General features: G+C 46.4%; 2 protein-coding genes and 2 long non-coding RNA genes across 6 annotated transcripts in view; 2 read left to right on the top strand and 2 right to left on the bottom strand.

The window, feature by feature from the left end:
- pvrl2l (PVR cell adhesion molecule related 2 like) overlaps positions 1-6,975 on the bottom strand; it is a 62,197-nt gene extending 55,222 nt beyond the window's left edge. The window contains exon 1 of one of the 2 annotated variants that reach the window (XM_037263998.1): positions 6,465-6,975. In XM_037263998.1, coding sequence (XP_037119893.1) covers positions 6,465-6,564 — 100 coding nt within the window. In that variant the 5' untranslated portion in view covers positions 6,565-6,975. The remainder of the gene's footprint in view (positions 1-6,464) is intronic. The other variant, XM_037263999.1, reaches the window with a different exon arrangement.
- Positions 1-12,776, bottom strand: part of LOC119130302 (H-2 class I histocompatibility antigen, alpha chain-like) — a 346,995-nt gene that overhangs the window by 96,537 nt on the left and 237,682 nt on the right. The gene's annotated exons all lie outside the window — the stretch shown is intronic.
- LOC119130478 overlaps positions 1-12,776 on the top strand; it is a 340,541-nt gene that overhangs the window by 93,774 nt on the left and 233,991 nt on the right. The gene's annotated exons all lie outside the window — the stretch shown is intronic.
- The window catches only part of LOC119130460, a 180,183-nt gene that overhangs the window by 60,165 nt on the left and 107,242 nt on the right, over positions 1-12,776 (top strand). The gene's annotated exons all lie outside the window — the stretch shown is intronic.

The following is a 12,776-nucleotide window of genomic DNA, read 5'->3' as shown; positions in this document are numbered from 1 at the left end:
TTTTATAAATGATCATAAATCTATTTTTCTTATCAATTTTTTGAGGGGCTCGAGTGTTAAGTGAAAGACTCCAGTGCTGCGTGTCACTGTTTTAGCAGCTGTCAATCTCGGGCCTAAGTGAGCGAGCAAGGGAGGGGCGGGGAGCGTTATCTACTCGTCTCTTCAACACCTCCGAACGTTCCCGTCTCCGCTGCTTCTCGTCAATCCGCCGACAAAGCAGTGGTCAAGCGCTCGGAATTCTTCGGCGCATTTTCCTGCCCGCCGCCCGGCAGCTTTGAGAGGCACGCGAGCGGCGCTAATTGGCGTTTGACCCCCCCGCGTCCGCCGCGTATCAACTCCTAACAAGCTGTGACATCATCGGCTCAGAGGCAAGTGTGTCCCACATTTTTAAGAACCACCAACAAAATGGCAGCATAAAAACCTCTCAGACAGTTGAGTTCAAGACTAAAGCGAGTTAAAATAAGAAACACAATGTGGCTACAGACCAATAGCTTCAATTTGTAAAATACAAAATTGACCTTACTTGGACATAGGAGGTTTCCTGCTGAGGCTAATTTGCATCGTTTGTTTGTGGTATCGCTAGGATCATTTGGGCTGCCGGACTTCAACGATTAAAGACTCAAGGCAAATGAAGAACTTGTTCAAGTTGTTAGAAAGTTTACAAAAGTACATGCTGGGAGGCAAAGTGGACGAACATGAAAGTGAGGCAAGATAACTCATTAGTACCCCCCGCCTAGCGAGGCGGACACACGCCCGGTACTCCTCCTGCCAGAACCACCGGAGCCTCCCAAATGCCTCCCTGGGGATTAAGAAGTCATCCTTGGAGGAATCGCTCCAGAATGAAGACGGGGTAGTTGTGTGGGGTTAGTACACTCTTGGCGCTTAATGGATGTTTTTGTGGGGTGGACAAAAGCATCTCGGGGCAGGATTGAAGGCGGGGGGGTCTCGGTACAACAAGCAGGCCAAGGGAGTTTCGAAAATACACCGAGCGGTAATTACAACACTGTTGGTATTTGTGACGCTTCAAATCTGCCTGTCTGCAGACGGTAAAAGAGGCAACCTGCTGAGTGTCATCACTTTTAGCGAAGAAGCGTACTCCCCGTTTGCGGGTAATGGCCGACCACACGCGGCGAAGTGTCTCCTTGGGCAGGAAAGCCTGTTCACCCCCCACCCGGGGTGCTTTGCAGCATGACTTCTGTGGCACATTTCACTCGATGACTGCCTAAAACAACAAATCGGGTTCTTTTTTTTGGCCCTGGTAGAATGCTCCGGACGATACAAACAAGAATCCTACTGGGACGTGGCTGCTTTGAACCAATGTGACAAAAATTCCTGTGTATTTTTGGACATGAGACTTTGTCGTGGGTCTGCTAATGAAATGTCTGCCTACCAAATTTATTGTTGCTGAGTAAAACTGAATGCCAGGGCTGGAAAAAAAAAAATCCATTTCATGGTGACTCGTCAAGCTTTTGCTGCTATGCTTTGCCCACAATCAAGGACAAAAACCAAAAAGGTTTAGAATTTGGTATTGTACATTTGTCAGGTAGATATTTCAAATTTGGTTGCAATCGGACAAATTCTTTGAGACAAGTTAGCCATTGAAGACCCCCTAAAAACAGGCACCAAAATGAACCGTTTTGAATTTGTGCAGTTTTTAGAGCATCACTTTTTGAGACTTTTTTTGTGGCTTTTTGCCAAGTGAAACTGGCCGCAGTGGCCAAAGTTTTCAAAAATAGAGTTTGACATTTTTGTATTTGACAGAGTCATGGAGCTTAATTGCCATGAAGCAATTAGCTGATTGCTGCCTGAATCATTTGCTCTGCCAGATAAAACGATTTCGACGAGGACTCAAAGCTGATCAAGAGAAGAACGTTTAACCTCACAAAGTCGTCAGAAACGTTTTGGCAAAAACGGACGAACATGATGTACTGTTGTGACTCAACGGTGTCACAGGATGCCCGACAGGAAACAGAAAGCCCATGTCCATCGACATACGCACTGCAGCGACGCGTCCGCTTCCCACTCACTCATCACCAAACACCCACAAAAAAATCACCAAGGTCCCTAAAAGGAAATGGAACCATTTTCCACATTTTGAAGAAAAAAGAAATATGTGGATGCGCCGCACCCAGAGGAAGTGAAAAGTGTTTCCAAACAAAAAGATAATTTAACCTTAATGGATTGAAAGGAGCCTCGAAATTGATTGGAAATGAATCCAAACATTCTCGCTGTCTCGCAGTGTAAACAATGAGGCTGAATAAAAAGTGAGCGTTTGGAGGGCTGATAGAAGAAGTGTGTGTGGTGGTGGTGGGGGGGGGGGGGGGTTCATTGGCAGCCTTTCCAATTCCTGCAATACGCAGTTCCAACAAAAGGGCCTCTAACGCGGCAGCCAGCCAGCCAGCATGGCTGGAAGAGAGAGTCGCCAGCATAAGAATGCAGAGAAAAAAATAGAGACGATGCTCAAAGGCAACGTGCTTATGACATTGTGATGTCGGTGGATTTGGACTATCTATGGCTGGAAACAGCAAAAAGTAATCTGGTGAGTGACGTGGGTGTCAGCTAACCCACAGTCGGCCCGATTCCTATCACAGATACGATTCTGATCTGATTATTTTACAGAAAGAGGGGAGAAGAATCATGATGATAGTCCACATCACATGATAATCATTTCGGATCATCTTAAGAGACATTCCAAACATCCAGAGGATAAGCAGGGAAACAAATGAAACGATTGCATTCGGTTGGGTCATTTTGGTATTGAATACATACTTTATTTTTATGAACAAATTGTCAGACTTTTGGGAAGGGAGTGATCATCAAAATAACATGATGACATCAAGTGTGCGGTCTGAACAACAACCCCGCCCGTTGTTGTCAAAGTGGCGACTTCAGCTCTCGTCAACGTGCGGCTGAGCGAGTGCAGACCTGCTGAAGAATCCGCAAGTGCTCCTGAGCCTTGATGAAAACTCTCACGGCAACCCCCCCCCCCAGCTCCCCCTCGCCAGACGCCATCGAGACTCACTCATCGTCTGGGCCGGGAAATCCTCACGGAACAGCTCGCGGGGAACGACAGACGGCCTCGTAGGCCGTATCCATGGCGACCGTTTGCAAATGGGCGTGAGCGGCCCTTCGCACCGGCCGTGGGCTTGCAAAAGAGGAAGTGTGATTTAGGAGGGATGCATAATGCAAGAGGCTGCAAAGCGCAATGCTCATTAAGCGCGCGGCGGGTCATTAACGCTGCCGATCGATAAAGCACCCCGTGAGGCGAGCGTGAGAAAAAACAAACAATGTGACGCAACCGCCTGCAAAACGCCGCCGGCCTTTCGGTGGAGGAAAAACTTCCTCTTTCTTGTATGACGCGCCAACATGGAACCCATGCCTAAGGCTCACACATTTTTTTTTTCGAACTGTAAAAACATGGCGGGATTGCCAAGAAAGAAGCACCTGATCCTCAAAGCTACACATGATGTCATGAAACGCAGACATTGTGATGTGTATAAGCGTGACTTGTGCAGAAGATGGAAAAACAAATGTCACACGGGAACTGATGGGAAGAAAAGATCAACGTGGCTCATGGAGCGCGCTTGAACAAGAAGTCCACTACTGGCTGGGCTTTATTGTCCGTGTGAAAAGTAGGCAAAGCAGCGCACAGCCACACACTTAACACACACTACACACACAAAGAGCCACTACAGGCTCTTGACATTTAGTCGATGCGCCATGAGCCACGGAGGGCTGTGGACCTTTACGGCAAAGTATTACTTTTTTTTTTTAAAAAAGGTGACTGATTCTGCAAATGGATCTCAGTGTCGGGTCACGGCGGCCACCGTGGATTTAAAACAGGTTTTACTTCTACTTGTATCATTAGGGTCTGAGCACGGAGGACAAATGTCCTTTTTTAATAGTTTTGACGTGAAGGTTTTGAAGGATTTCCTTTTTATCCCAGACGGTTGTACTTTTTGAAATGAGTTTTGGTGGACATGTCTAGCATGAGCAGACCCACAAAAAACAAAAACAAAAAAAAAAGGCTCAAGACACCATGCCCAAAAAGACCATTTTCATTTTCGGGCATCATTCAAAGACTTGTCCTGAAGATTTTGCGACAAAATTAAATCCTCAAACCCAAATGATTACAATAAAAAAAATCAAGCCTGAATAGACCACAAAATCCAAATCTTGTCGACGACACAAATGACTGAGACTGACTTGTAAAATTGACGTTTTTCATCTTAAGTGAGAATTTGATAACTTGCCACCCTCCATTCATCCCACCTTTTGATGCATCACCACCCGCTGTTTTCACCGCTGTGTTAATTATTATCCAAAGCAAAACCTCCGCTGTTACGATAATTGTTGTTGGCCCGCAGGCCCATTGTTGGCGTGAATTAACAAGCCAATACGAAGAAGAGAAAATCTAAAACGATTGATTGCGCCGGCAGCTGAACACGTTAATCGCCGATGTACAGCGAGGGCTCAAATAATTACAATTATTACATGCAAACTTCACTCTGACCTTTCATAGGGAAAAAAACAACAACACTTTTTGCCCTCCGGCGAGAGCAAGCGAGGAACGCTCGCCACTGCCGTCTTGGCACACGCCGCAAACAAGCGCCACCGAATGAGTCATTAATAAAATCTGCGCACAACCAGGCCGCGCTGCTCGAGAAGCGATAATCATCGGCGCCTGCTCTCCAACTGATAAGCTCATCAACGGCAAACACATTGTTTCCAGCGTCGGGGTCGCATCTGCAGGGAGGTGTCGTGGCGTCACCTAATTAGCATCGCAGCCAAACAAGTCGTTTGCTATCTGTCGCGACTCCCAAACCGGAGCTCACCGACAGGAAGCAGGCAAGTCTGACGTGTCCGCGCGGTGAGATCTTCACGCTTTTCCCGGTGTCATAACGTTAATTAAAACGCTGTTAACGGTGTCACCTGTTCAGGTCACGCTAACGGGCTTGCCGGAAGTTGCCTCCAGGTAAAAAAAAAAAAAAAAAAACGCTTAACCGCGTTAGTCACTTTTTCTCAGACTAGCTTGAGTTTTTCTTAATTTCAAAACATTTAATTTGAAACATTTGTCAATTTATTTTTATTTTATAGTATTTCTTTGGATTTGTAAAATTGCAGTATATAAAATGATCCTGGTCATGGTAGCTAGCATGTTAGCATAATTTGAGTAAACCAAAAAAAAAAAAGCCCAAAAAATAGAATGTGTCAGGTAAACGCTATATTTCTGCGACTTGTTGCTCGGATTAACAGTACAGATTTTTTTTTTGCGGTGTTGTAGTCTAGTCAGCGGCCCATTGTTTACAAACATGGCCGACAAACGAGCTAGACTAGTTGGAACACCAGCATGCCCGCAGTCATAATATTAGGAACAGTCTGAGAAAGGTCCTCGACAGCTGATGAATCAACCTCGGCGTTGTTTTACATGGCGACATCCCAACAATTCGACATGCGCGGCCTTGAACTCCGAAGGCAACGTCGCCGAGGCTCGGCGCTACGCACAGTCAAATTTACAAGGCAAGCAAAATAAAATGAGCAACATGTGGATGCAGTTTTGTCACAGCACAGCACACAAAAGCAATAATCAATAAATCTATGCGCGGCTCATTTGGAATTGGCTCAAAACAAATTCCAAACACAAACAAGCTTTGCACACATGCTTGGCAGGGGAACCAATTGACAAAGCGCTTTCTATATTTAACTTCTTGTGCGATCAATCACAATAGTGCAAATGTTGAGTCTTCCAACATGCTTAGTTTTCTTTTCATTAATAAACCACTATGAAGAGTTACTCTTCTACCCGCTCAACCACGCTTGGATGCGAAACTGTAGCTTTGCACCCATGCTTGGAGAGAAGATGGGTGTGGTCCTCCTCATTTGGGCTTTTCACTAACAAGCCACTTTTTAAGCGTTACCTCCAAGCCCGATCAATTTGCATCTGGTGGCAAAATAGAGTCGCAATCAATAATTGGAATCTCTTGCAAAGTTGTCGTGAGAAGGCAGGCGTCTTAATTAATCAGTTATTTATAGAGCGTGTGGGATAATACAAGACAATATGGGCCATGTGCAAAAAATGTGAATGTGAGGGGAATATTAAGATATAATTCACATGCACCTGCCTTCGGGGACGTCTCGACAACATTGCTATACGTGGCGCCATAAATCAAAAATATATCTTGATGATTTGATTGCATTCAACACGCGTGGATGATGTGCAGGAAAAATGAGGACGATACGAAGCAGGTGTACACCGCGGGCGTCCAACCGCGCATTCCAGCAGGTGAATGTGAACCGAGCGTGGAGGCTTAAGGCGGATTAAGCGGGTCACCTGCCGTACGAAGACGACAACTTAAGCAGCAGAGCAAAACAACGCCACAAAAGTCCACGCGCGGGACCTCACGAGTGACAGTCACCGTAAACTTTTCCGAGCATACTCGCTTGCACCGCCACGGTGAGCTTACCTCGGCCGGTGAGGAGGAGCCAAGCCGCTGTCAGTAGCAGTGGCTGCGGAAGCAGTTTGCGGGCGGACCGGCAGGAGAACCGTACGCCGTTTCTCGGCATTGTTCCGCGCGCCGGAGCAGGTGGACGTCAAGGGGAAGTCCACAAGAGTCGGATTAGTCCAGAACTTGTGCGCGCGCGCGAGTGTCTTGTTTTGGATTTGGGACTCGCAGGCAAGTTGAAGACGTGCGCGGCGCGAGTCGCGTCTGCGTGCGTGCGCGCCTCCTCCGGCTGCGTGACTGACGGCGAGGAGCGGAACCACTCCCCGGGTGGGCCGGCCGCACTGCGCACTCTCAGCCCCCCGCAGGATGCCCGAGTGACGGCGTGAGGAGCGAGCCAACGAGCACAAAAACGAGCGAGAGAGAGAGAGAGACAGTGAATGAGTGAAGGCGTGAGAACAAGCGCGCAAAGCCCCACCGCGGAGGCTCCCAGTGTGGAATTTAAACTATGACGTCAGAACAGCGACACCAAGAGGACAACAGCCGACAATAGTCGTTAATCTGTTCCAGCGTCCCCCCCAAAATTTTTGTAATACCTTCGCTAAACTAATAATTTTAAAAATACTCAGCCATGACAATTAAGCAGAATTAAAAAAATTGTCATTTTCTCAAATAAATGTGTAGCTCATTTTTCTATGCATGCCCTGACCACCAGGTGGCACTTTAACACAACTTGGCAATAAAAAAATTCTTCACAGGGATAAAGAATATATGAATGTGACTCATGTTCCAGCAGTTTGTGCTCAATATCGCTTGATTAAAAGTTTGGAACACGGCCACACAGATGCTAATTGTTGCCTAAGGCGTTTTCCATTATGTGTTAGCATTAGCATTAAGCTAGCAGACATAAAGGTATACAACGGTGGTTTTAAATACGCATTGTGCTATTCTCAGTTTTAGCCTCAGTTTGACAGCGGAACACACACGGCCACACGCAAACGGACACGCCAATCTTTCATACCAAATGTGACAGAACCTGATTTTCCCATTTAGCCAAGAATTATGGAACAATTCCTTTCTGTCAATCAAAAGAAAAATAGGCTTATTGAAGTGAACGTGCAAAGGGGGGGGGGGGTACAGGGGTTCAGTATGGGGGGAGGGTGTCAGGTGGGTCAAATGTGCTATCAAGATGATGATTGATGAAAGCAAAATGTGCACATACTGTGGTTAAAAAAAAATCTTGTTTGGAGGGATTTTATTTTTTTTAAACACAAAGCATAAATGTTTTGTATTCGCTCTGTTGGGCTTAAAAAAATAAACCAATCCTAATATTATCTCTCTATGACGTTTGCATTGTTTTGATTGGATTTAGTTTTGGGCCACATTTTTCTGCATGCGACTCTTTCTTTCTATTCCTCTTCTGTCCTCATCTTCCCTCCTTTCCCTTCTCTTCCTCTTCTCACTTCCATTTTCCCCACTTTTTCCTCTTTCTCCTCTCCTCCGCCGTCGCTCTGAGCTGAGCTTTGATGGCAACAAAGCTTCAAAGGCGGCTAAGTTACAGCAAAGTTTGGCTTCAGCGGCCGTGAGACGCCGGCGCTTCTACAAGGACCGCTTTTAAGTCGAAGGCACGCAAACACGCAGATATACGGCAACAACAACGCAATGAAAACAGATTCTCACAATGACGCCGCCCCCTGTCAAGTCAGACGTTAGTTGCAAAACTTCCCCCCCAGAAACTAAGAATAGCTCTGCTGATGACATCATCAATACGCAAACAGCCCATTCATCCAAACAGGGCAGAAAGTAAAAGAAGTCAAAATGTGACAGAAAGTGAGTTTACCTCAAAGATTTCAATTCCGTTTCTTGCATTGCAACCGATTCCAAATCATTTCAGTCCAGCCTCAGCTTTTCAGGAGAAATTGCACTTTTGGTATTATTATTACAGATGATTGCCTTCCATCTTTCGCTTTCCAAGCGGAGGCGGCTGCACTTTTCGGCCTCGACTCCTTAATCGCCCACGGCCTTCACCTCTCCCCTCCCACCATCCGTCCTTCCATCACCATTACCTTCCTCCATCGCTGCCCCCCCTTCGCCTCCCCATCCGCCCCAGCTGTCAGTGCACGTCCTGGTATGAATCAACTCATAGCCCGGTGACAGATGGCCAGCCCAGACCGCAGATGTATTTACTTCGGTGCGCCTCTGAAGCTACCCTGCAGCGCTCCAGTCAGCGCTAGGTGACACACACACACACACACAGAGGTGGTATGTTTGTGAGGCGAAAGATTGAAAACAGGAGTGGTAATATAGGGAGCGGCAGCTATCATCTTTCGGTTTCTATGAGGGGGGGAAAAAACAGGATCAAAAGGTGCCTGTCTGTCATTTTGTGGGATGGTTACCACGGCAACCAAGTGATGGGTTGCAGGCCCTGCTATGAAGGGTGAGGGGGCGGGGTTTTGGGGGTCAACAGAAAATCAATGGTCTTGGCATGACTGTTTTTGATTCTCTTTTACTTGCAAATGTGTTTTTGAGTAGCAGCACGGTGGTTAGCGGTTAAGGTCTGCCTCACAGATTCAGACCCAGAACATCTTACTTTCCCCACATCTACGCGTATACAGCACGCGCTAAGTGAAAAATCAAGCGTGACGAAGCCTTCCACGCATTCGGAATCCAGCTTCGGTTGCCATGACGGCAGGCTCCGTTCGCGGGGTCGCGCGAGCAGGCGAAGCAGCGTGCGCCCCCGCGGCCGAGCGGCGATGAAGTCAGATTGATTAAGCAAGCCGGCGGCGCAATGTGACAGCGTATCCGTCAGCGGCCTCCACCGTCAGACGAGGCCAGCCGAGTTGATTTGTACGGCGCCGTTCATCTGCATGGCAAATTCTCACCGCTTTCCACACACAAAGAAACAAGGATGTAAGACAAGGACGTGCTCAAAAGGCTCTAACAGCTTTCCATCCTTCTCTTCCTTGCAGCTTTGGTTTTTTTTCCCCCGCCCAACCCTGCTCACCCTGGGGTCCCTGACCTCCAGCCCCCTTCGGGATACGGTGGAGCTTCTCGCGTTCATTAGGCGGCCTGCGCATGCGAGTGTTGCGAGAGAGGAACCCTATTGGCTTTAATTAAAGACATTAAAGCGCCGCAAATACACACCGCCCTCGGGAGGATGTGTTCTCCGCACGCGCAGACACACACCTCCCCAAAATAAAAGTTCGCCTTGTCTCTTCCCTCCTCATCACGTTTGCCTTCGTCGCCGCTCCTTTGAAGCTTTCCCTACTTGTCGTTTCGTCCCGGCCTCCCGTGACGACTCTTTTCTTTCTTCCTCTCGCTCGCTCCCTCCATTTTCACCTCCGCAACCACGCCAGGCGACCCCCTCCCATCACCAGCTGGCGCAAGGTGCTTTGTTTACAATTAATTAGACTTTGCTTCTTTTGAGGTTTATTTACATCACAACGACATCAACACGAGCTTTATTTATGACTGCACACGCTGCAAGTTTGTATTCAATTGTTTGTGTGCGTGTCAAGTCCACAATCTAATGAGATCCCATACATAAATTCCCCCTTGAACAAGATAATAATGTTCTGTGTTTATTTTGATGCTTGCGCTGAATTGAAGCCCTACGCCTAATATTTTGACAGTCTCTCACAGTCAAGCGTCCCCTCCATTTTCTACAGCGGTTGACCTGACAACGTCGGGGTACAGACAACCAGGTATTAAGAGCTCCGAGGACCCTTTTGTATTGAGTCTCACAAAGTGCGAGCGTACCTAATGAAATATCCAAATGTAAGAATTGCGGAGGCCTTGTTTCATTATTGAAACAGAGTCTGGAGCGTACGCACACAAACGAGCGCTATTAATGCTAATGGCGTCTGACGTGAACATGGCTGGGCGGGAGGTGCGTCTTGGAGAGGAAGCGAGGCGGAATTAAGCGGCCGAGTGGAAGCCATGTTAAACGAACATCATGTTAGCATCTTGTTAACACGACGTTAACGTGACACCGGTAGACGGGAGGCTTTTACGCAAGAGAATCACATTTGCGGCCCACCAAAGCACTTTAGAACATTGCCTTCTAAATATCGAAATACCGTTCTGTGCAGAGGATAAAGAATATATGTCAGAGTATGATATTTTTCTGTCCAATAGTGTTGATCGCCAAGAAACACTTAAGGGGGAGGAGCATAAACAACTATTCGTAAGCATTAGCTGGCATGCTAGCCTAAAGAAGTAGTATGACATCACTCAAGGGCAAACAAATATGCGCATTAGCAAGTACTGCACATAGTAGTTTGACTTTATTTTCCTAGCTTGAAGGTGATAAACAAGAGGAGCAGACTGGTTTGAATTTAACATCCCTTGACATGAATATGCAAATGAGCGCAGGCCTAGCATGTCAAGCTGCGTCGGAAGCTAACACCGCCATTTGTGTGCAAATGTTGTCGTTTGGCGCCTCGCGCAACATCGCAACGCCGCACCCAAAGCTTTACTGCTAAACTGGAGTTTGACACGCCAACGTTTATGAGCTTCGACGACACGCTCGCACGCATACACGAGCCGAGTTGTGCATTTAACGGCGTCGATTAGTCAACAGCGCATCTGCCTCACACTGCGCCGCGTGTGTCCATCACTCCACGACACACACACACCTTGACAGGCCTTAACACACAAACACGCACATGCACACACCTCCGAGCTGAACAGGGATAGGAGCCGGGCACTTTGCGATCGTCTTACATCAAGTCAACATCGTCCATAAATAGAACAACAGGCTCAGCACCGGCGGGAAGGAAACAACATTTGGTGAAGGTGCTTGTGTGTGTGTGCGCACATGTGTGCGTGCGTGTGTGTGTACATAAAGAATCTTCACTATTGAAGTTCATGAGTCACACGGGATAAAACGGCACTTTCATTTACCACGTTTCCAATGTGTGTCGGCCTAATCTCTGTTCAGCCCCCAGGCAGTGACTAAAGTCCAAGTCATCTTGCTTCATGTCGGGGGAAAAAAAATAAATAAGGAAACAATAAACCTAAGTGGCGTGGGGGGGCACTGATGGTGCATTTGAGGTCAATATGGCAGAGAAGAAAGGTGAAAGGGGCAAGTACTAGTATTAGCAAGCATCGTGTTTCAAGTAAAGGGAGGTGAGCTGTCACTTAGTCAACACGCAGACTGGCTAACCATTAGCCAGGGCTAACGCCTAGGTGCTAACCTGAGCTAATCATTCAAAGACGCCCACGTCACTCACACTTCCTGAAGCCTCACACACTCAAAATTCACAGCTACTACAAAGTGAACGGCAAGGATGGCGCCCCCGAGTGGCGAACACGTATTCCTCGAAGCGCAGCAATAGTTAATGGTAAATGATAAAAATAATGTTTAGACAGAAAGTCCACCAGGATTTGATTGTTTTCTTTCCCGGGTAGTCGTCACATTCAGAGAGAATCACAAAAGCGTCGCCAACACTTTGATACGACTTGGCTTTGCAAAGAATAAAAAAAATAGCGTCCCCGCCGCATTTTTTTCCCTCAAAACATTTTCTCTTTTAGTGACAAGTGATGCAAGACTTACCTCATTCGGGAGACGACGGCCACGTGGCACACATTCAAAGCGTCTGGAACGCTTTGCTCATCATTAAAAGTTCATAAACCAACTTTCACATAAAGTGTAACTTAACTATGTTAAAAAATAAAAAAAACACCATGAATGTTAAAAATACAACTTCTAATATGTCTGATAGTAACCCCGAGTCTACACAATTACTCTTGTTGGGATGCAAAGCCTTAATGCCCTTTTGAAATATTTAACCTCATGAATAATTAAGTGCACTAATTCAGTGTGGTTTCGATAAAAGTCATCCATAACAGTCATCTTACACTTTGTCAAGCTTTTAGCTTCTCACTGTGAGCGTCCATCTTCTCTGCGAGGATGCTCATTAGCGAGCATTCATGAGCACAGAAGAGCATTTTTATGCATTTTAAATGTACTATGGCACTATATGAAGATCCATATTAGCACAGATTAGCAAATTTAAAACCACAAGACATACGTTAATGGGATGCACACATGAAGGCCCGCAAGGGAATAAGTATGGTGGCTAATATTTGCTTTCCAATGATTCCAAAAATGATTAATTTATAAGATGGAGAACACTTTGTAATGCGGGAGGAAAATGTGCAAAATTTCCAATTTCTGTACCCAATACATTTTCCCCATATTCTTAAAAAATCTTTCTGAAGGGGGGGTGTAATATAAGTATGAGGAGAAATTGGGTTGAATAAAAACTCACTTTAATAATGTTGTCATTTGTGTTGTATATAAACAAAGTGTAATGGGGGTGTGATTAAAAT

Source organism: Syngnathus acus, chromosome 11 (assembly GCF_901709675.1).
Source record: "Syngnathus acus chromosome 11, fSynAcu1.2, whole genome shotgun sequence".
Taxonomy (NCBI): Eukaryota; Metazoa; Chordata; class Actinopteri; order Syngnathiformes; family Syngnathidae; genus Syngnathus; species Syngnathus acus.
Note: the sequence above shows the minus strand (reverse complement) of the source record. Positions and strands in the feature narration are given on the sequence as shown.